The sequence below is a fragment of the Myodes glareolus genome, chromosome 11 (assembly GCF_982192425.1).
Source record: "Myodes glareolus chromosome 11, mMyoGla1.1, whole genome shotgun sequence".
NCBI classification, from domain to species: Eukaryota; Metazoa; Chordata; class Mammalia; order Rodentia; family Cricetidae; genus Myodes; species Myodes glareolus.
Window position 1 is genome coordinate 56,809,502 of NC_142036.1, and position 22,170 is coordinate 56,831,671.

The 22,170-nt window shown below is 44.8% G+C and overlaps 1 protein-coding gene across 3 annotated transcripts in view; it reads right to left on the reverse strand.

Moving 5' to 3' along the window:
* Klhdc1 (kelch domain containing 1) overlaps positions 1–16,805 on the reverse strand; it is a 37,422-nt gene extending 20,617 nt beyond the window's left edge. Inside the window, exons 1-6 of one of the 3 annotated variants that reach the window (XM_048415610.3) lie at positions 15,675–16,805; positions 4,118–4,188; positions 3,422–3,539; positions 2,870–2,988; positions 1,049–1,127; positions 53–136 (exon numbers count right to left, since the gene is read on the reverse strand). In XM_048415610.3, the coding sequence (XP_048271567.1) occupies positions 53–136; positions 1,049–1,127; positions 2,870–2,988; positions 3,422–3,539; positions 4,118–4,188; positions 15,675–15,875 (672 nt within the window). In that variant the 5' untranslated portion in view covers positions 15,876–16,805. Of the gene's footprint in view, positions 1–52; positions 137–1,048; positions 1,128–2,869; positions 2,989–3,421; positions 3,540–4,117; positions 4,189–14,433; positions 15,654–15,674 lie in introns of those variants that run through there. The other 2 variants (XM_085697584.2, XM_048415609.3) reach the window with 2 other exon arrangements.
* Positions 16,806–22,170: the final 5,365 nt, after the last annotated feature.

A 22,170-nucleotide genomic window follows, 5' to 3' on the forward strand; every position in this document is an offset into this window, starting at 1 on the left:
GCTCAGAGGAAGGGCTTCGGCTCCAGGGGCCTCCAGGTAACTGAGTGCTTACTTTAATTTCAGGCTGAGACCAAGCCCTTGTCTTTGTGTCAAACACATGGACATCATTGTGCCACCCCCAGAATATCTGCTCTTCCTGAAATAGAAACCAACAGTTAGGAGCTCCATGGCTGAAACACCAGCACATTCCGCTAATATGTACAGGTGAAGTGACAGGCAGCGTCGCCACAGTGGCCCACGCCACACCCCACAGCTGCCCTCAAGCCCACGCCACGCTGCTGCCCGCCTCCAGGACTGCGACTCCCTCACTCAGCGGGTTTTCACTTCCTCAATTGTATGAGACAGAATGAACATTTATATTCTGAGACCTATTTCAAAACTTATCTTTGCTATAATAAACTTTAGTTGGCTGTTGTTTGCTGCATTCAAAAAAGTACTAATTGGGGTGGGGGAGGGGAGTAGGATGGAAAGATAATATAAAAATAAAGGTTAAAAAAAATGTTAAATTCACCAGGCATGATGGTGCACGCCTTTAATTCCATACTCAGGAGGCAGAGGCGGGGGATCTCTGAGTTTAAGGTCAACCTGGTCTACAGAGTGAGTTCTAGAACAGCCAGGGCTATACAGAGAAATCCTGTCTCAAAAAAAAACAGTAAGTAAGTAAGTACATTTAAAGTTAAACTCTAATTGATTCCCTTCTAGTTTACCAAGCAATTTGGTTCCACTTTCTAAAAATGTTTTTCATAGCTGGGCATGGTTAATCCCAGTACTTGGGAGGCAGAGGCAGGTGGATCTCTGTCAGTTCGAGCCCAGCCTGGTCCACAGAGTGAGTTCTAGGACAGACTCCAAAGCTACACAGAGAAACCTTATTTTGAAAAACCAAAGGGGGTGGGAGGAAGGGAGGGAGAGAGGGAAGGAGAGAGAGAGAGAGAGAGAGAGAGAGAGAGAGAGAGAGAGAGAAGAGTGTGTGTGGGGGGGAATTCATTATTCCTAAGGCTTACAGTGATGCTGAATTAAAGAAAAAATTAAGGAGTGATTACTTCCTTACCCAAGATGCATCATGTACATCAAAACAGTCTTGAAGTTCATTGTGCCTCCTGTACCCATAACCACCAAAATATATTAATCTGAAAAACAAATGCAGAGGACAAACTTTAGGAGTCTTGTTTCTAGTTTGCTCAGATAATTGAAATAGCACCATTGCTCAGGTCTGCAGTTCTAGCACTCAGAAAGCTGAGACAGGAGGATTATCATGTGTTCCCAAGTCAGCCTGGGCTACTTAATGAATTCTAGGCCAACTCCAGAATGAGACCCTGCAGCAAAAGTCACATAAACAAAAGGAATTTGAGGGGCTGAAGAGATGGTTCAGAGCACTGGCTACTCTTCCAGAGGATCAGGGTTCAACACCCACATGGCAGCTCACAACTTCAGGGAATTCAATACTCTCATACATGCAGGCAAAACACCAATGCACATGGTATCAAAACAAGTAATAAATCATTTTTATTTATTTATTTACTTACTTACTTTGGTGTTTGAGACAGGGTTTCTCTTAGCTATCCTGGAACTCGCTTTGTAGACCAGCCTGAGTTTGAATTCACAGAGATCTGCCTGCCTCTACCTCCCCACTGCTGGGATTAAAGTGCACCACCACCCTCAGCTCCATAAATCATTTCTTAAAAAACAAATTTGAAATCGATTTCTTCTCTTACCTTACCCACCTAAATAAGCCAAATAAACTACACAATTAGGGTTTAAAAAAAAAACAAAGAACTCAGGGAACGATGAGACATGAAGGCAATAACCTCAGCAGGTGAGGAACCTACAGTGGGAGAGAAGAGATCCACGGGCATCCTCACGCCTCCTGCAAGGGCAGGGAAAGAGGACACTAGGTACGCGGGGCCGCGTAAAGAAAAACCACCGAGCTGCCAGCAGTCATGCTTGGGCTGGGATGGCAAATCAGAGTCAGAGGAAAGTCAGCCTCAGGGGTTTTGAACACGTGTCCTGACTCTTGTAGTCTTTAGGGAAGCTCAGTATGGCCTTCAAAAGCTGGCCCAGCGCTTGCCTAGCTTGTGTGAAGCCCTGGGTTCACTGAAGAGGAAACTGAAGGTGAAAAAAAGCAGAAGTTCACAAGGACAGGTGAGCAAATCCCCTGGAGATAATTGAAACTTTCAACCACTGAAGCACCTGGATCTGAGCAAAGGATTCATTTGAGGAATTTGAAAAAGTCAGACCACCAGGGACTGTGCTTGAATAGGGTTTGGAAGCCACACCCAAGAAGAAAAGAAACACAGACTTAGGGGCTCTCTGTGGTGGGGGTAAAGGGGCCATTATGGTGGACAGGGTAGACAGAGGAAGCTGGCCTTCCACTGTGCACTTTTCAATATGGCTTCAGATTTTAACAGGTCAGTGTGCTAATGATCTAGAAACATAAGTTATTCAAAGTGAAAAATCCAAACATCGTTTCTTCCTTGTTTTTGTTTGTTTGGTTGGTTGGTTGGTTGATTTTTGGTTTTGGGTTTTTTTTTTTTGGGGGGGGGGGTTCCTTTGTTTGTTTGTTTTCTAGTTTTTTGACATGGTTTCTCTGCAGCTTTGGAACCTGTCCTGGAACTAGCTCTTATAGACCAGACTGGCCTTGAACTCACAGAGATCCGCCTACCTCTGCCTCCTAAGTGCTGGGATTAAAGGCGTGCGCCACCGCCCAGCTCCCATGTTCACTTTTATGACATGGTTCTTGCCAGTTTTAGGGCGCTGTTGCCACTGACATCAAGACAAATTATAATTACTGGAAAACATGGCGATTTCTCAAGCTTGGCCAAAGGCTATATCCTAACCTAAGGATGTTAAAGTTCAGGTGCCGCTGCTTTACCTGTCTTTAAACACCCAGCAGGAAAGTTTGTCACGTGGTGTGGGTGGTTGTCCATCAAACTTGGTGACCTTTTCCCAGATATAAGTTCCATCTCTTGTTCGTAAGTTGACAAAATAGAGCTTTGAAAAGACGACAGTAACATTAGGAGCCAAGACACCTGAAAATGAACTCTGTGTTGCGGGGAGAGGAGGGGTCTGCCATCCAAAAACTAACCCAACTTTTATTTCCAATAAATACCCATTAGAAATTTTAAATGACAGAATTGATGAAAACAAGGCGGGATTGCAGAAGCAAGGATGTGGAGATCATACTGCAACAGTCCCCACCCCCTAACCCCCCCTCCCCGCTCTTGCCTGTGGGCAACAATCAAGAATGCAGCTAATTAAAGGAGGGAAACACAGGGAAAGTGCGGCTGCTGCACCGCTGTTGCACCCTTGATCTATCTTTAACGTCTAACGACTACAAACTGAGGATACCCTCCAGGTATCCTCTCCTTAAAGGATTTGCAGATGTGTGGCATGAGATGGCCGTCGAGGCGGGAGAAAGGATTACTCGGTTGCTGTAGCCTTTGTCGTCATAGCCGCCAAAAACGTACAGCCTGCCGTTGACGCAAGCCCCACAGCTTCCCGACATGGAGGTGGGGAGCGCTCCTTCCATCAGGTGCATTTTCCTACAACAAGGACCACAGAGAATCTCTTACTTTTCTAGTAGACAGAAGCTCCCTTTAAGTTCCCTGAGTACTCGTCCCACAGCCAACTGTAAGCAAAATGTAATTGTAGCCAGGTGCCATCACACACACCTGTAATCCCAGCATTGGGGAGGCTGAGACAGGAAGATGAGAGTTGGGGACCTGTCTAGGTTACAAAGTGAGACCCTATCCCCAAATAAAAGAAAACAACGAATAAATAAAGAAGTGTGAAGAGATCCACAATGAAGACTTACATCCTGCTGGGGAGGGGATAGTCAAAGTCCTCATGCTGAGTCACACTGAGTAAGACCCTCTTCAGAGACAGAGAAGGCTTTGAAAGGGATGGGGAGGAGGAAAGGAAAGAGGAGGAGAAGGAACTGTAGAGAGAGGAGGGACGATGTGAATGTAGGGTGTGCGAAGCCTGCCCTTGTCCCCTGCGGTCTATAAAGGCTCTGAGTTAGAAGGCTCGGCGTTTTGTGAGAAGCCTGCCCTTGTCCCCCTGCGGTCTATAAAGGCTCTGAGTTAGAAGGCTCGGCGTTTTGTGATATGACAGTACTCACCACAGCCCGCTGTCAATGTCGTAGGTCCAAAGTTCATCGCTCGGCAAGTACACCTCATTGTCTTCAATAGACTAAAAATGAAGAACGCACAAAATTACCACTTTTATTATGTTTTTCATGTATAAAGTTCAAATAGTTCCTTGTGGTGAGAAAAGCTGAAATCAATGTTTAGAATAAAATGAGACATATGTGAGTCTCAAGAAAAAGGCTCAGGGTAGCTAAACTTTCACCTAGAAAAACAACTAAAGACACAACAGAGCATCAGCATCGCAGGACACTCATTATGGAAGACCGCTTGGGGTGAAGGGAGCTAGAGAAAGAAGGGCTTTTCTGAAGATATAACCAACACACTGTACCAAAAACCTACACACACTGAGCACATTTGGAGTGTGCTGTAGGGTATTTGTACGCTGTGTGAAGATGGATTGCTGTGATTGGTGTACTCGAGATCTGAATGGCCAATAGCTAGGAAGGAAGAGGTTAGGTGGGACTTCCTGGGGACAGAGAGGACTCTGGGAAGAAGAAAGGCAGAGTCACCATCCAGATGCTGAGGAAGCAGGATGGGTAGTGTGGGGAGGTCAAGGAGACACTGGAGTGTAACATGAGGGGGCCGGCTTGTTGGGGTTTCCGTCCCGCCCAGTACCCCACAACCGGCAAACCCCAAAGAAAATCACGCACAAGACTCCATAAGATTATAAACTGATTGGCCTATTAGGTCAGGCTTTGTATTAGTCCTTGTAACTTATATTAATCCATTATCATTATCTATGTTAGCCATAATGGCTCAGTACCTTTCTCAGCTGGAGCAGCTTACATCTTGCCTCTTTGGTGGTCTGCGCAGGAGTGGCAGAGGAACCTCCCTGCTTCCCAAAATTCTCCTGTTCTCATTGCATCACCTCTACTTCCTGTCTGGTTTTCCCGCCTATACTGCTTGCCTGGCCAATCAGCGTTTTATTAAAATATGATTGATAGAATACAGACAGTTCTCCCACATCACTGGAGAGGTTGGACATAGGGTGCAAAGCAGAGGTAACTGAGCCACATGGATGAAGGTAGGTTAATAAAACAAGTTAAGTTATAAGAGCTAATGAGACAGTGGCTAAGCTAACAGCCAAGCTGTCATAATTAATGAAGGTCTCCATGTGGTAGTTTGCAGGCTGACAGTTCCAACATCAGAGCACTGCTCCGTGAGGACCTGCTGTGTCCTCTGCACCGCCGTCTCTGAAGGCTGTTTCACGCATGATTCCCCGTCCTGGAGACACGTAGGACACTATTTCCCCTAGCAGGCTGGAAAGCTGTTATCTCAGACCTCAGTACACCTTAAAAAATTATTTGGTTTTTCTTTGTTTGCCTGAGAAAGGGCTTCACTTTGTTCAGACAGGCCTGCAGCTCACCACAAACACCACAGGGGCGGAGATCACATCTACTTGTTATAGTTAATTTCTCAGAGCTTTGGACAGTGTCCTCATAGAGACAGGCGGACCTCTGTGAGTTCGAGGCCAGCCTAGTCTACAGAACTAGTGCCAGAACACCTCATATGTAAAAGGCAAATGGAATATTTTGTTTGTTTTTGAGACAGGGTTTCTCTGTGTAGCCCTGGCTCTCCTGGAAGTTGTTCTGTAGACCAGGCTGGCGTCAGACTCACTGAGATCACCCCACCTCTGCCTCCCAAGTGCTGGGATTAAGGTGTGCACCATCACCGGCCGGCTATGGCAAATGGAATTTATGCTGGATAGCTAAGCAGGTTAATTCCCGAAGAACTGACTGCAGCTTCGCTTTAGCCCATTTAAGAAGGTGTAATGCGGGGGTGAAGGCCCTGAGCAACTAGTGCCAGCTTCTTTGACTCGTGCTACACTTGGGTTTCTGTGCCCCCCGTGAAATGTTAGTCAAACAGATTTCTTTCCACTCCTCTGCTCCCATCACAGAAAAACCAAAGAACCAACCAGCCCTCCGCACTGAATTATCTGTAGTGATGCTGCTGTCACAGCCTGCACCCGTGGTGTCTGAGTCTCGGCTTTTGTGCAGGCTGTGCAGGTGTTCTAGCAGCCAGCTGTGCTGCACCCCTGGCTTGGCTCTTGACCTTTGAACTTTGAGAGTCAACAAAAAGGTTTAGCGAGGAAAAGAGTCCATAACCTGAATGGCACCTCTGGGGACCCTCATGGTGGAAGAAGAGAACTAATCCCTGCCAACTGTCCTCAGATCACACATTCGGGGTGACATGTACACCCCACCCTGCAACACAGGCACACACAAATAAACAAGCGCAGTTCTTCACCTTGAACTTTATGAAGCATTCGTATGAATGTAATTAGGGGAGCAATAAAATGACTAAAAATAAATTGCATAATTTCTATGTAAACAAAAAGAAAATGAAGAACAACAAACCCTTCTGAAGCAATCCTCAAATTGCAAAAGTTAAGGAAGAAGAATGAGGAACAGTCGAGAGGTGAACACAGAAGACACGTTCAGTGGCGAGTACACCAGGCCGGTGTGGCAGCACATGCCTTTCACCACTGCTCAGGAGGCAGAGGCAGGACATCTCTAGGATCTCTGTGAGTACGAGGCCAGCATGGTCTACAGAGTGAGTTCCAGGCCACCCAGGGCTAGACAAAGAAACCTGTCTCAGACAAACAATTAAATAAATAAATATAATAATAATATTTAAAAGAATACTGCTGTAAGTACAGAAATTCTGAATGTTTCCTTAAGTAAACTATAGGTCCAAACAAATAATGATTTGAACATGAAAGGCAAACTAAAATGTTTGGAAGAGAATAATGGCCACAAGATATAGAAAACACAAAGTAGGGATTAAAATTATATTAGAATATATTATATAAAACTTTTGGCCAAAGAAAGAACTATTGAGAAAGTGCAAAAACAAACTCCAAACTGACATTTTCTTTTCAAATTGTATTTATTTTTAAATGTGTAAGTGCTTTTTTTTTTTGCATGTATGTCTGCACACCACATAACTGAGGTCAGAAGATGGTGTTGGATCCCTTGGGCCTGAAATTACAGAAGATTGTGAGCAACCTTGTGGGCACTGGGAAATGAATCCCAGTCCTTCAGAACAGTCAGTGCTCTTAAGCACTGAGCCACCTCTCCAATGTGAGAGGGCTTTTTCTTTCCTTTTACATTTAGTGTGTGTGTGCGCCACAGTACACAGCGTGGATCCCAGAGACCGATCTGAGATCATCAGATTTGACACTAAGTGCCCTTACCTGCTGAACCATCTCACCAGCCCATCATTTTCAATTCATGTAACTATATACTAAAAGAATTCATGTAAATCTTAAAAACACACACACACACACACACACACAGACAAAACCCAACAGAAAAGTGCATAGACCAGTGTTTTCACAAAAGAGAAAACACAAATAGATCACAAAGTTATGAAAACAAACTGACACTCATCAGTAACCTTGACCACCAAGCTGGTTCTGTGGTAAAAGCACTTACCACACAAGCCTGGGAACCTCTGTCCAGCACCCCAGACATGGGGCAAACACAGGAGAATCGCCCAAAAAGAGCACCAGCTCGCCTGGATCTGCAGCAGCAGACAGGCCGCATGGCGGAAACAAAGGGAAGGAGAGAACGAATTCCATAAAGCTGTCCTTTGACCTCCACATATGCACCAGAGTACACATGTCCCTGCACTCCTACACACACACACACACACACACACACACACACACACACACACACACGACAAACATCATTAATCTGAGCAATGAAAACCAAAACTACAATGAAATACCATGTCACCCTCGCTGTGTTGGCAGAAAAATTAAGGGCAGATGGTACCAAATGTTGTTTAGGATGTGGAAGAATGAGGAGGCTGGTGGAGATGCAAATTAATACAAATATTTTGTCAACAGTCTGAAATCTCCAATTCAGTTTGCCTGACAAGTGGCCCGACATTCTACTCTTTGGTACATGCCCTAGAGAATGAACACACCCCATGCATGTGTCATAGACAATGCAAGAATGCTCGCCGCAGCACTGCTGGTTATAGCAATGAAGAACAACAGCATTCACCAAAAGTGGAACAGCTGAGTAACAGTGAGCTTACACAGCGCAACACTGCACAGGACACACTTCAAATAACAGATCGTGGCTTGAAGTTGAGAACTATTTGGTGATATTTAGTGAAGTTATAGCACAGATCCTGAAGAAATGGAATGGATAATAAATAAGAGAACTAAGAGGAGAGGGGGTGGGGTGAGGTGGGGTGGTGCTAGTGGTGATGGCATCAGACAGCTAAATCTCTAGGTTTAATCCCAGCACTCAGAGGCAGAGGCAGGCGGATCTCTGAGTTTGAGGTCAACCTTGTCTACAGAGAGAGTTCCAGGACAGCCAGGACTATGGTTCAGATCCCAGCATGTAAGTCCGGCACTTGGATTGCTCACAACTTGCTATTTCTACTTCAGGGGATCTTGCGCCCTCTTCTGGCCTCTGTAGGTACTCCCACACACAGCAGCCATATACATACAGACACATAACAATTTTTAGAAAGAACAATTAAAACTGATTTCAAAAAATATGTGTCTCGAGGTGGTGGCACAAACCTTAATTCCAACACTCATGATACAGAGGCAGATGGATCTCTGTGAGTTCTAGGACAGCCAGGCTACATAGAGAAGCCTTGTCTCGAAAAACAAAGCATAAACCAAAAAAAAAAAGCATAAACCTGAAAGGGAAAATACGCTATAATTAAATTCTCAGATCAAATACTATACTGTTCACAGATATATGCATCATAAAACTATTTTTAAAAGTGTCAAAGAAGAAATTCAAGATATTGATCATCTGGTAAGATGTATTCATCAAGGACTCTGATCATTATGAAAACAGAACATTCAGTCTTAAAATAGAGGACACAGGGGCTGTAGCTCAGTTGTGTAAGCTTACCTAGCTTACACAAAGCCCTGGCCGATCACAGAATCACATCAACTGAGCACCTGTACACCTGTAATCCCAGCACTCAAGAGATAGTCAAGAGGATCAAGGGTTCAAGGTTATCCTTGACTATAGCAAGTTTGAGGGCAGCCTGGGATACATGAGACCCTGACTCAAGGCCAGCGGTGATGGTAATGGTAGTGGTGCATGCCTTTTCTCCCAGCACTCAGGAGGCAGAGGCAGGCAGATCTGAGTTTTAGGCCAGCCTGGTCAACAAAGCAGGTCCAGGACAGCCAAAGCTACACAGAGAATCCCTGTCTGGAAAAAAAAAAAGATCCTGATTCAAAAGAAAAAGTAGTTAAATAAAAATAAAATAACAGGAACAATAATAGAACATAGACCTGAATACTCAGAAGCATCCCCCATAAGATTTTAACAAAAAATAAGAATGGAGTCAACAGTTCTAATAGAATAGTGAATCCTGGGGCCATAACGGTGCTGGTGGCAGGTTTTATATAGCATCAAATGTGTCTGCAAGAGCTTCAAGGCTTAATGATATTCAAAGGAAACATAAAACCCCTTCAGCCACCAGAGGAGCAATGGCACAGGAATTAATAAAAAGAGAGAAACACCACATGGGAGAAATGACTCGGTGATTGAGCATGAATGCTCTTGCACGGGACCCACGTTCAGTTCCCTGCTCCACACCGGCTAGCTCACCCTTGCCTGAAACTCCAGCCTCAGAGGACCCCACGCTCTCTCCTGGACTCTTGAACAAGCACACTCATGTGCATATACTCACACATATACAAACAAAGACTGACCACAGGCTCTCCTTCTCCCCACATCCATTCGAAACAGTCTTTATTTCCCACATTGTAAGTTTATAGGTCATCCTACTAAAAGTGCTGGGAAGGAATCTCCCATTCAGAGGCAGTTTATCTTAAGACGCTGCCCATGATATTAGTGTGCTATACTAACACTATATAGCAAATAAAACAGAACAAAGAACAAAGGTAGCGATAATCTGTGGGTGAGGGAAGCAGTGTGGTCAACAAAGAAAGATAAACAAGAAAGTTTGAAAGTGATACTGATAACTCTAAAAAAATTTCTTTATAGTTATTTGGAATTTTTTTTGTGGGGATAGTGCACATAACCCATAAGGTACGTGTATACAGGTCAGAAAACAACCTATCTCCTTCTACCATGTGGGTTCCAGGGAGCAAACTTAGGTAACCAAGCTTAGATCAAGCACCCTGGCCTGCGGGGCCATCTTCCTGGCCTGTTTTTTTGTTTTTGGTTTTTTTTTGGGGGGGGGGGGGTTGGGGTTTTTTTTTGTTTTTTGTTTTTTGTTTTTTTTTTTTTGGTTTTTTGAGACAGGGTTTCTCTGTAGCTTTGGAGCCTGTCCTGGAGCTAGCTCTTATAGACCAGGCTGACCTCGAACTCACAGTGACCCCCTGGCCTGGTTTCTTAATCTAGCAGGTGAGTGTGTTTATCTCTAAACAATATTTTATGTGTTCCTTGGTGATATAAAATCCATAAAATTTAGCTGGGCATTGTAGTGCACACCTTTAATCTCAGTATTCAGGAGTCAGAGGCAGGTGGGTCTCTGTGAGTTCAAGGCCAGCCTGGTTTACAGAATGAGTTTCAGGACAACCACAGCTACCAAGAAACCTTGTCTCAAACAAGCAAACACCTCACAAACATGTAAGAAACGACTACTAAGTAGCTCACGGGTTATAGGGAGACTGGAGACCCAGCGTCTGGGAGACTGGAGACCCAGCATCTGGTCTTACACCGCACAGAAGGTCTACAGACTGACAGACACTGAGATGCAGTTGTGCCACTACCCCGTACACCAGGCATCTTGAGTTTCTGAAATCATGGTGCCTGTGCCACGCTCCTCTACAGGTAGGCAATGGGATTTTATGTTTTTACCCCTATTTTATTTCTACTTTTTCAAATCTTTTTCTTTGACAGAGTCTCTGGCCCAGACTGGTTATTACCTCCCTATGTAGCCAAGGGTGAGCTGCACATCTGCTGCCCCTGCCTCCACCTCTGCAGCGCTGGGACTACAGTGTGGACCACGCGGCCATCTTTCTGATCCAGCCCAGGACTTCATATGCACAGGCAAGGACTCTACCTCCCATGTCCTCCACGTCTTTGAAACTTGCTTACCAACTGCTCTTGGTTTTTGTAGGACTTGAGTCTACCACACACATTACACATATTTCCTCATTTGTGATTAGGGTTCGCAGTGCTTTTAGAAAAGCTATTTTAAAAACTTTGAACTGCCAATTTTTTCTTTATGTATTTTCTCAACTCAGATCTTCTTTTCTCGACCCAGGATTTCAAAATAGTCCTCTTCCTTCCCCACAGTGAAGTTCTGTTTTCCTGTTTAATTGTCAGTCCTAAGGATCTGATGGAATTTTCCTCTAGCTATCTTAGAAGAAGCATTTATTGTATAATTAGTTACCCAGATTCAAAATGCTGCTTTTTACAAACAAAAACAGTTACATAGCCTGACTGTTCGTGCGCCGACACACTTTAGTCTCTGGCACTAAAGTCCTCTTCCCTTCACCCCTCTCAAACATTCTCTAAACAGATCTTCCATACATAACAGGCAAGATTATCATATTTACAGATTAAATTTTCTTGTAGTTCTGAGAAAAAAAATCATCCTTATCAGTACTGTAGGAGAAACAGAAGTGCCTGACTGAGGTCCCGAGAGGAATATACACCATCTATGGACAGACAATGACTCTTCCTTCACATTTCACGGCCCTGTCAGCAGCACTGACCGCCTGTATGGACGCCAACAAACTGGGAAAGGCACAGGGGAGCAGAGAACAATATCCTAGCATGACCTACACTGGCCTTGTGAGACCAGCTTCAGTTCCATGGCTCTTCATTACTCAAGCAAGAAGCACCTCAGACAGCTATCTGCGCTTCCAGGTCATGCATCTGTCAGCTTCCACACAGGCACTGCTCCCATTAATGAGGAAAACTGACACCGCCAACCATGCGCCTAACCACCGACTGCCACTGCCGGGATCCCTCCAGCTGCCAGGACCTTTCAGCCATCTCCTGCTCCAAAGACCCTTCTAGGACAGTTGTTGGAAGAATCCTGCATTTTCTGGAGATAAAGGCATGCTGGGGTTTTTTGGGTTTTTTTTTTTTTTTTTTTTTTTTTGCTTCCTACTTTTATTCCCCTCCCAGTTACACCTGAGGCGTTACCGCACTGCTGACTCCCCCCTCCCGCTTACACCTGAGACAATCCCCCCCCACTTATGCCTGAGGCATTACCGCACTGCTGATGACTCCTGGGGTTTAGAAAGGAATAGACCCAGTATTTAAATCTGTGTTGTATTTTTCAGGGTTGTGTGTGTAGTGCCTCTGCTCTTTGGAATATTCTGGAGAACTGGACTCTCACTGATTACAATTTTCAAGAGTAAAATAAAAATTTTAAAACATTCCAACATTTCCTTTATGGCACCAAAGAATTCTGCACTGGTCTGTTTCATTTATGGAGTTAAGGTGAATCCATACAAAGATGAGATATTTGAAGATTGCTATTATTTTTGAGACAAGGTCTTGTAGTCCAGGCTACCCTTGAACTCACAATCTAGCAGAGAAGGCCCTTCAGCTCCTGCTTCTGCCTCCCAACTTCAGGTCTTACAGGTATGCTGCTACACAACCTGGCTGGCAAGATTATTATTTTAATTTTTTCCATTTACCTTACACCATTATCAAGACAACCCGATAATAACACAGCATATAAAATTTAGTAAGTCTGTATCTCCAAGTGGTAGATCTTAAAAACATTATTTAAAAACTTCATGTGCACACAGCCATCATTTGTATATGTAATATGTGCAGATAGCCATTATTATGTATTATGTATAAACTAGTTTTTCACAAAAAAACAAGTTTGCAGCCAGGCCAGGAAAGGACCACTAGTAATCCCAACACTCAGGAGGTGGAAGGTAAAGGATCAGAGCTCCACGGTGGTACCTGAGACCAGTTTCAAAACAAAACAAAACAAACAAACAAACAAAAACAGATAAAGCCAAAAACAAGGGGAGAGCTAGTTGTGGTCACTCCTGCCTGTAAGTTTGCACACTGGGAGGCAAAAACAGGAAGCTAGCCCTAACTCTGGAGCCAACCTGGGCTACCGAGAAATTCTAGGCCAGCCTGTGTGAGCTGCAGTGTGAGATCGTCTCAGCTAATTAAATTAATAAAATAAGGCTCCAGAAAGCAGTCCCTGGTATCATATGACTATCAAAGGGTCAATGCCTTTCTTTATAAAATGGAGACTTGGGGCTGGGGAGATGGCTCGGTGGTTAAAAGCACTGGCTACTCTTGCAGAGATCTTGGATTAGATTCCCAACACCCACATGGTGGCTCATGGTTATCTGTAATGCCAGTCCCGGGTATCCAACACCCTGTACTGACCTACACGAGCAGCAAGCATACACAAGACGCAAAGACATACATACAGGCAAAACATTCACGTACATAAAATAAATCTAAAAATATTAAAATAAAATGGAGACTTGTCGGCTAGACGGGGTCACCTTACAGATTAGACAGTAACCTATGATCCTATTGGTTAAAATTGAGAGTTCCTAGGGACATGCCAGATATAGTGGGCTCTTAAAAACTAACTCTGATTTTTTTTTTCTGATACTGCACTACATTAGGAATAAACACACAAAACAACAACAAAAATCCACTTGGACCTGAGAATTCTTAACACACACATTATGTACTTTATTTCATTGTGAGTCACTCGGGTTACAGATCTGTCATATAAAGGTATAGGGAAGTCACAAGATGTAGCTTCTATTTGCGGTAGGGCTTCCGTGGGGCTTATTTTCTAATCCGTAAACGAACGGGGTTGGCGTGTATACCTGAATTATTTTTCCGACTCGACAATCCTTGCTATCACCCTCCGATCATAGAAACAAAACAAACTCACATTCCAACCGCCATGGTAATACGAATTTTCAACCATAGAACTCTGTGGTGCAGTGTTGCGAATACAAATCTATTTTTGGGACTCCAAAAGTACTTAATTAGCAAAGAAATGCCACTAAAAATAGCTGATACATTTAACTGCTTGGTGACTTGGGTATTTTGAGTCGCACCGTGGCAATAAAGACAGTATAACACAGCACAGGGTCCTGGGGTCCTCTCCAGTCATGCGCCACCGAGGCTGGAGGAGGCACGCACCCTGGGAACCCGGTTGGGTGGTTTGGGGAGCCGGGGCGACTACGGGCGGCCCGCGGCGATTGGAGTGCGCTGCGCAGGCAAGCCTCCTGGAAGCCGCTGGGGGTGCCGCGGTGCCAGCAGTCATCCCCCGGCCGCCGCTCCCGCGCCGCCCCGGCGCGCCCGCCCCTTCCCCTTACCACGTAGCCCCCCCACACGTAGAGGAAGTGTCCGTCCACCACGGCGCAGTGGCCGCTGCGCTCCTCGGCCACGCAGAACGCCTGCGAGTCCGCCATCCGCCCTCCGCGGCCCAACCAGCTCGGCGCCGGCTCGCACGCACGAACGGAACGCGAGGAGGGTCCAGATTGGCGGAGGCGGAACCGGGAAAGCTGCGCGGCTGCGCGGCCGCCGGGTGTGGAGGGGGGCTCGGGGATGGGGGCAGGATGCTCCCCAGAACGCTCCTTAGACACATCCCGCTCCTCTGCCTGAGCCTCCCTGCAGCCATTGTCTGGATTTCTTAGGTCTTTAGTCATCTGGAACCGTTTCTTCACTTCCTTCTCGTGACGTTCATTTATTTTTTAAAATTATTTTATGTGTATGCCTGTGGATCATGTACATTGTATGGGCCTAGAGTCGGTGTGAACCTCCATGTGGATGCTGGGAATCCAACTTGGGTCCTCTCAAGCCCTCGCTCTCCAGTTCCATGATGTTCATTTGTGAAGTGAGCTTGCTTATTTTCCTGCTTTTGGGCCACGTGCTGGGATTATGAACCTCACCTGGGCCAGCTCATTGACATTCATCCTCTCGACTTTTTTGTAGTTCTGGCAGTGCTCCGCCAGTTCCCCTGCCTCAGCCTCCCGCGTGCTCATATTACCACGTTCGGCTATATTTTTAGGTTGGAAATCACATCTGAGGGGTTTGGTTTTGTAGTGTCTGGGTGCTTATGTCCCCCCCACCCTTTTTCCTTCACGTGTACTTACTCTCGTGCTAATCACAGTAGAAGGCATTGGCGCCTGAGGTACCGGGTGATACTTTCTAGTGTTTCTTCACGGTAATGTGTGTGAACACAGGCACAATTCCCCTTAACCCAGAAGAGAGCATTATTGTCTGCCCGACTCTGTATCTTGCTTTCCCCACTTGCATCAACTTTTTCTGGTGAGAGGAACAAACTTCTATTCAACAGACCGAGGAAACAATTCCGACCAAGTCTCGGTTGATGAACTAATGAGTTTAATAACACAAGAGCATGGCCTGTGCCACTGAATAAAAAAAATGTCTCTGCCTAGCAACTGTTAACTGCCTCCAAAAGCTGGAGGATGGGAGCTCGTGAACCTTACTTCCCTCCCATCTGTCAACTGTCTATAAATCCACTGGTGGCAGGGAGCCCCTCCCCCATCCCATAATCAGTGCTGATCGCTTTCTACAACGTTTCACCTCTTACCATCCTTCCGCCTCCCTCTTCCAGGGTGTCCCCTGAGGCTTGGATATAGGATGTATAGATGTACCATTCGGGCTGGGCATTCAGGAACACGTCTACCGGTTGAGTCTCTGCAGTAACAGAAACTTCGTTGACCAAAGATGACAGCTGTACTGATGGCTGGGCAGAAACCCAGATATTTAGAAGGCAATTAGACAGATACATATCACTTAGCAACCTTCCAGAAAGTCAATGGTTTCCCCAGCCATGGGCTTTTGACCGGGTTTACAGAATCAGGTCCATGAATCCAATCAGAAAATAGCTGGTTGTACCGGTAACAGTTTCACCATCAGGCCTGATGTGTTGATACTGTAGCCTCCAGGATCCTCAGCCAAGTGGGACTGTTGGTTACAATTTTCCCCTAAGCAGCCCAATTAGTGCCTTCTAGAACTATGAAAGCTAGCCTGGAGGGAGGACTAGTTCAGTCCGATATCGATTTTTCTGTGTCCTTTCACCAAAGCATGTGGTATATGATGTCTTTGGCAGCTACCTGTATTAGGGCTCTCTAGAGTAACAGAAATTATGGAATGAATCTCTATATAGCTAGGGGATTTATTAAAATGATTTAAGACTAATCCAGCAATGGCTGGCTATGAACCAGAAGTCCAAGAACCCAGCAGGTGCTCAGTCCACAAGGTTGGCTGTCTCCGCTGGTCTTCTGGAGGCGCTGGGATCCTGAAGAAGTAGGCTCCAATGTCAGTGAAGGGATGGATCTGTTGACAAGGAAAGGGCAAGCAGGCAAAAAGCAAAAGCTCCCTTCTTCCATGTTCATTTACTGCAGGTTTCCCGCAGAAGGTGTGGCCCACATGCCTTGGAATGGGACTGAACTGGCCCTTCCTCCCTCCTGGTTAGCTTTCATAGTTCTGGAAGGCACTAATCGGTGTGTCTTCCTACCTCAAGATCTGGATTAAAAGTGAATGTCTTCCCGCCTCAAAATCCACCTGAGAAGTGGATCTACCAAGTCTGGCTATGGTGGCACATGCCTTTAATCCCAACACTCTGGAGTCAGAGGCAGGCAGATCTGAGTACAAAGCCATCTGGTCTACAGAATGAGTTCCTGGACAGCCAGGGCTACACAGAGAAACCCTGTATTAGAAGAAAAAGAAAGTGGATCTACCAATGTCAAATTAAGTAAAAATCCCTCACAGGTGTGCCCTCCACTTTTGGATTTTTAGTTAATTCCAGATGTAGTCCAGTAGACAACCAAGAATAGTCATCACAGCCCACCCCTTGCCAACTTGACACACAATCCTCTCCTTATATCATGATTAATTTCCAAATGAAAACAATAACCAGGTCATAACGCCTAAATGTAACTATCCCACATAAATCATAAACACATTATCTTTTTAACCATGATTATACCTAACATATATAGTTATCCCTTAGGCAACCACAAATGCATTATAAATTTAGAATAGGTGGCAATGTCCCTTGAGAGACTTTATTTTAATAGCACAAACTTGAATATCATAACCAATGATAGTCTCTTAATTTACATTATATCACATGATAAAGAAATTGAAGAAAGAAAACACAAATATCTGTACAAATGCATTCTTACCAAAATACAGCAGAAACATTCATGTTAAGTAATCTTTCTTTCTGCAGCTGGTCACGTGGCCTTAGCTGGTAGTTAGAACTACCTTTCTCTACTACCCATTCTGTATCTCCTCCATCCTTGGCAAGAACCTCAGCAGGTCTCAGCTCTTTTCCTGGAGGAGTGACCCATACCTTCATTCCACACATGTCTGTGCCCTTCGTCATCCTGCCTGCATTAGGCTGTTTTAGTTTCTCATTAACTTTAATCACAGGACACGGTAGCACCAAGAGATGCCTTAAAGGATCTTCTGCACTCCAGGCATAATCTTTTTTACCTGCATTGTGGAGAAGTAATCCAATTTCCTCATGGTAATCTGTATCAATCGCTCCTCTTGACACTCTTATTCCCTTCTTAGACTGCTGGTTTAAGAGCATTGGAAACTCAAAGTGGCCAGAGAGAAGTCTGAGCTTCCAGTTCAGTGGAATGTTTGTTGTGGCTCCTGGCAGGAGTTCTTCCTCCTCCGAAACCAAAACTCTTAAGTCAATAAAACTTAAGGTTGCAGAAACAGGAAGCAAAAGTTTTTCTAGGGGGTCACTGGGAGTGTCAGTGAGTGGAACTATTCCCCTGTGATTTCTGGACCCATGGATCCTGGCTATGGGAGAAACTCTAGCATATACTGGACTCTGATTCAAAGTCTGTACTGCCATCTAGAGAATCTTACCCCAGTCTTCCATGCTGCCGCCGTCTAATTGGTTCTGTAACTGTGCCATCCCATCTTTCTCTCAGGCCAGCTGCTTTAGGATGGTAGGGGACATGGTACGACCAGTGAATCCCGTGACTGTGGGCCCACTGTTACATTTCTGTGGCTGTGAAGTCACTTCCTTGGATAGAAGCAGTACTGTGTGGAATACTGCCTGTGAATAAGGCATACAGTAAGTCCAAGGATGGTGGGTTTTGGCAGAAGCATTATGTGCAGGAAAGGCAAATCTATAACCAGAATCAATATCTACTCCAGTAAGGAAAAAGCATTGCTCTTTCCATGGAAGAAGTGGCTGTTGACTGGTCACCCTGAGGAATGGCCCCGTATCTAAGGCTCAGTGTTGGTCTCTGCTGTTGGTAAATCTAGCACCCAGAAGGAGCTGTAGCCAGGTCAGCCTTGGTGAGTGGAAGTCTATGTTTCTGAGCCCATCTCTGCCAAGATGGCCCCTTTGTTCATGGGCCCAATGGGCAGTGATGGGCTTGCTGGGGAAAGAGACCGACTGTCCACAGAGTGGGCCATCCACTATTGGCCTCTCTACTGCAGTCACCTTTTGATGAGCGTTTACACGGCACGCAAGCATCTTCACATCCTTCACCCATCTGGAGAGATCTATCCACACATTTCTTCCCCAGATGTCTTTCTCACCAATTTTCCAATTACGATCTTTTCCAAGTCGCTGACTATCCAGCTAATCCATTGGTTACAGCCCATGAATCAGCGAACAATTGCACATATGGCCACTTCTCCTCCTGAACAAACTGTAATACCATGTGCACTGCCTGAAGTTCTGTGCATCGTGAAGATTTTCCTACACTGGTGTCTTCAGGGTTGTCCCAGGAAAGGGCCGTAATATTGCAGTTGTCCACCTCTGGGTGCTGCCTGCATAATGGGTAGAACCATCAGTAAGCCAGGCCCTAGACTTCTCTTCCTCAATCAGTTGCTCCTAGGGAATAGCCCGTGGGGCTATAGGTGTATCCCAGACAGCAGAAGGCATTGTAATGGGAGACATTGGGGCAACTTTTTCATGCTTGTGCCTTCAGGACCTGCTCCTGTATATAACCGCCTGATCCTGCACGATTTCATATGTACCACTTCCATCTGATAATAGACAGCTGCTATGCATGTCCTACTTTATGACTTGGCGAACTGATAACACCTAGGTTATCATGAAGGGCTCGGTGCACACGGCAGCTTGGTGGACTACTGTCAAACTTCAGTTTCCACTGAAGCCCAATAGCAGGCCCAGAGCTGTCGTTCAAAGGGAGAAAGTCTAAAGATGATGAAAGAACCTTGCTCTGAAATTCCAAAGGTCTCCTCTGTGACTCACCTACGGGGAGGGGCCTGATAAAGGCTCCAAATGACAAAGAGCAAAAGCCTCCTTCTTCCTTGTCCTCTTATAGGCTTCCAGCAGAAGGTGTGGCCAGATTAAACATGTGCCAGCTTGACTCAAAATCCAGTTTAGAAGTGGATCTACCTACTTCAAACTGAGATTAAAAAAAAAAAAAGTCCCTCACAGGTGTCCTCCATTTTTGGATTTTAGTTAATCTCAGACGTGGTCACATTGACAACCAAGTATAGTCATCAAACTATCTAATTATAGTGAGCAATCAATAGCAGTGGCCACAGTCTGTATTGTTTGGGGGACTTCAGGTTCCTCCTTGGCAAACAGCTCATAAGGTGGTAAGCCAGGACCAACACTGCTTTTTCCTTTGTTTATTATCTACGACTTGTGAGAGTGCCCTACTCTTGCAGGGTATCTCAATCAATTTTTTGTCTTAGCAACACATTTTTATTTTCAATATACCCAGGCCCTGTAGGGCTGTAAGGTATGTGGAAGTACCATTGGAGCTGGTTGTCCCCAGGCCAGTTCTGCACACCAGTATTTGTGAAATGAGTGCCCCTGTCACTGTCAATTCTCTGGAGTGTTGTAGGAGGCTGTTAGTTCATTCCCGGCTGCTCAGCCCCAAAATAATCACACAGAAACCATATTATTTGCAATACTGTTTGGCCAGTCACTTAAGTGTATTGCTAGCTAGTTTTTATATCTTTGGTTAACCCATTTCTATTATTTTATATTTTACCATGAGGTTCGTGGCCTACTGGCAAGGTTCCATCCAACAGCGCATTTTTCTCCCCTGGTTGATCTATGGCTGCTTCTTGACTTAGCTTTATTTCTCCCAGCATTCAGTTTACTTTTCCCCACCTAGCTCTACTCTGCCCTATCACATGCTAAGGAAGCTTCTTCATTCATTAACAAATAAAGCAACACATATACAGAAGGACCTCCCACACCATTTCCCCTTTTTTGTTTAAATAAAAAAGGAAAGTTTTTGTGGCTGAAGAGATAGCTCAGGGGTTAAGAGCACTGACTGCTCTTTCAGAAGTCCTGAGTTCAAATACCAGCAACTACATGTTGGTTCACAAACATCTGGGGCTCACAACTATCTGTAATGAGATCTGGTACCCTCTTATAGCACACAGTACATACTGTACATACAATAAATAAATCTAAAAAAAGGGAAGTTTTAACTTTAACATAGTAAAATTACATATAACAAAACATGTATTGAGCAAGAATTACAGTTACAATATATGCTCAATTGTGCTACAAGGACATATGCTCAGCTATGTTCATAGCAGCATTGTTTGTCATAACCAGACCCTCGATCAAAGAATGGATAAGAAAAATGTGGTACATTTACACATTGGAGTACTACACAGTAGAAAAAAATAATGACATCTTGAAATTTGCAGGCAAATGAATGGAGCTAGAAAACATCATATTGAGTGAGGTAACCCAGACCCAGAAAGACAATTATCACATGTACTCACTCATAAGTGGCTTTTCAACATAAAGCAAAGAAAACCAGCCTACAAATCACAATCCCAGAAAACCTAGACAACACTGAGAACCGTAAGAGATACATGGATCTAACCTACATGGGAAGTAGAAAAAGTCAAGAATTCCTGAGTAAATTGGGAGCATGGGGACCATGTGAGAGAGGGTTGAAGGGGAGGGGAGAGGCAGGGACGGGAGCAGAGAAAAATATAGAGCTCAATAAAAACCAACAAAAAAAAATCATTTTCAGCTGAGTGGTGGTGGCACATGCCTTTAATTCCAGCACTCAGGAGGCATGGGCAGGCACTTCTCTGTGAGTTCAAGGCCAGAGTGATCTACAAGAGTTAGTTGCAAGACAGACTTCAAAGCTACAGAGAAACCCTGTCTCGAAAAACCAAAAAAGAAAGAAAGAAAAATCATTTTCATGTTTTGTTTTTCGAAACAGGCTTTTTCTGTGTAGTTTTGGAGCCTGTAATAGAATTTACTATGTAGAGCAAGCTGGCTTCGAACTCACAGAGATCTGCCTGCCTCTGCCTCCCGAGGTCTGGGATGAAAGGTGTGTGCCACCCCCTCCCACCTCATTTTCATGTTTTTTTGCTTACTTGTCTCCCTCCCACTAAGTCTCACGTATCCCAGGCTTGCCTTGAACTTGCTATGACATCGAAGTTGGCCTTTAACTCCTGATCCTTGCATCTCCCCCATCTTAGTGCTGGGATTACAGACCTGTGATATCATGCCCAGCGCTTCCTTGTGTCCCATAAAGTTGCAGGCTCACTTCTAAGCACTCCATGTTTTTTTTTTCAGCTCACCAGAGAAAACATTTTATTATTTATGTTTTTATTTTTATTTAAGGTCTCACTGTGTACCACTGACTGGTCTGGATCTCACTATGTAGAACAAGTTGTCCTGGAACTCACAAGAGATTTGCCTGCTTCTGCCCTCTGAGTCCTGGCATTAAAGGCATGTGCTGCCACACTCAGCAAGATCTAACATTTTAAAATGTGGCCTACCGAATGTACCTTCCTTCATCTCAAGTAAGTCATTTGTAATTGTTTGTTTCTCCATATGTTAAAAAAAAGGCTGCAGTGGAAGAAGTGGGATATTGCTAATTAATGTGTGAAACACATCAATTAATACATTTATATTGCTAATGACAGCGCATTGTGAAGAGGCCCTCCGCTAAAATGCTGGTTGGATGGGAGTGATGGAGAAAGTACCTGCTGGAGGAAATAGTGAAGACACAATATTTCCCAGGGTTTGTGTAGAACCTGTAAACAGGGCGGTCTTTCACCTTTCCTAACCTTGGAAGGAAAGATCT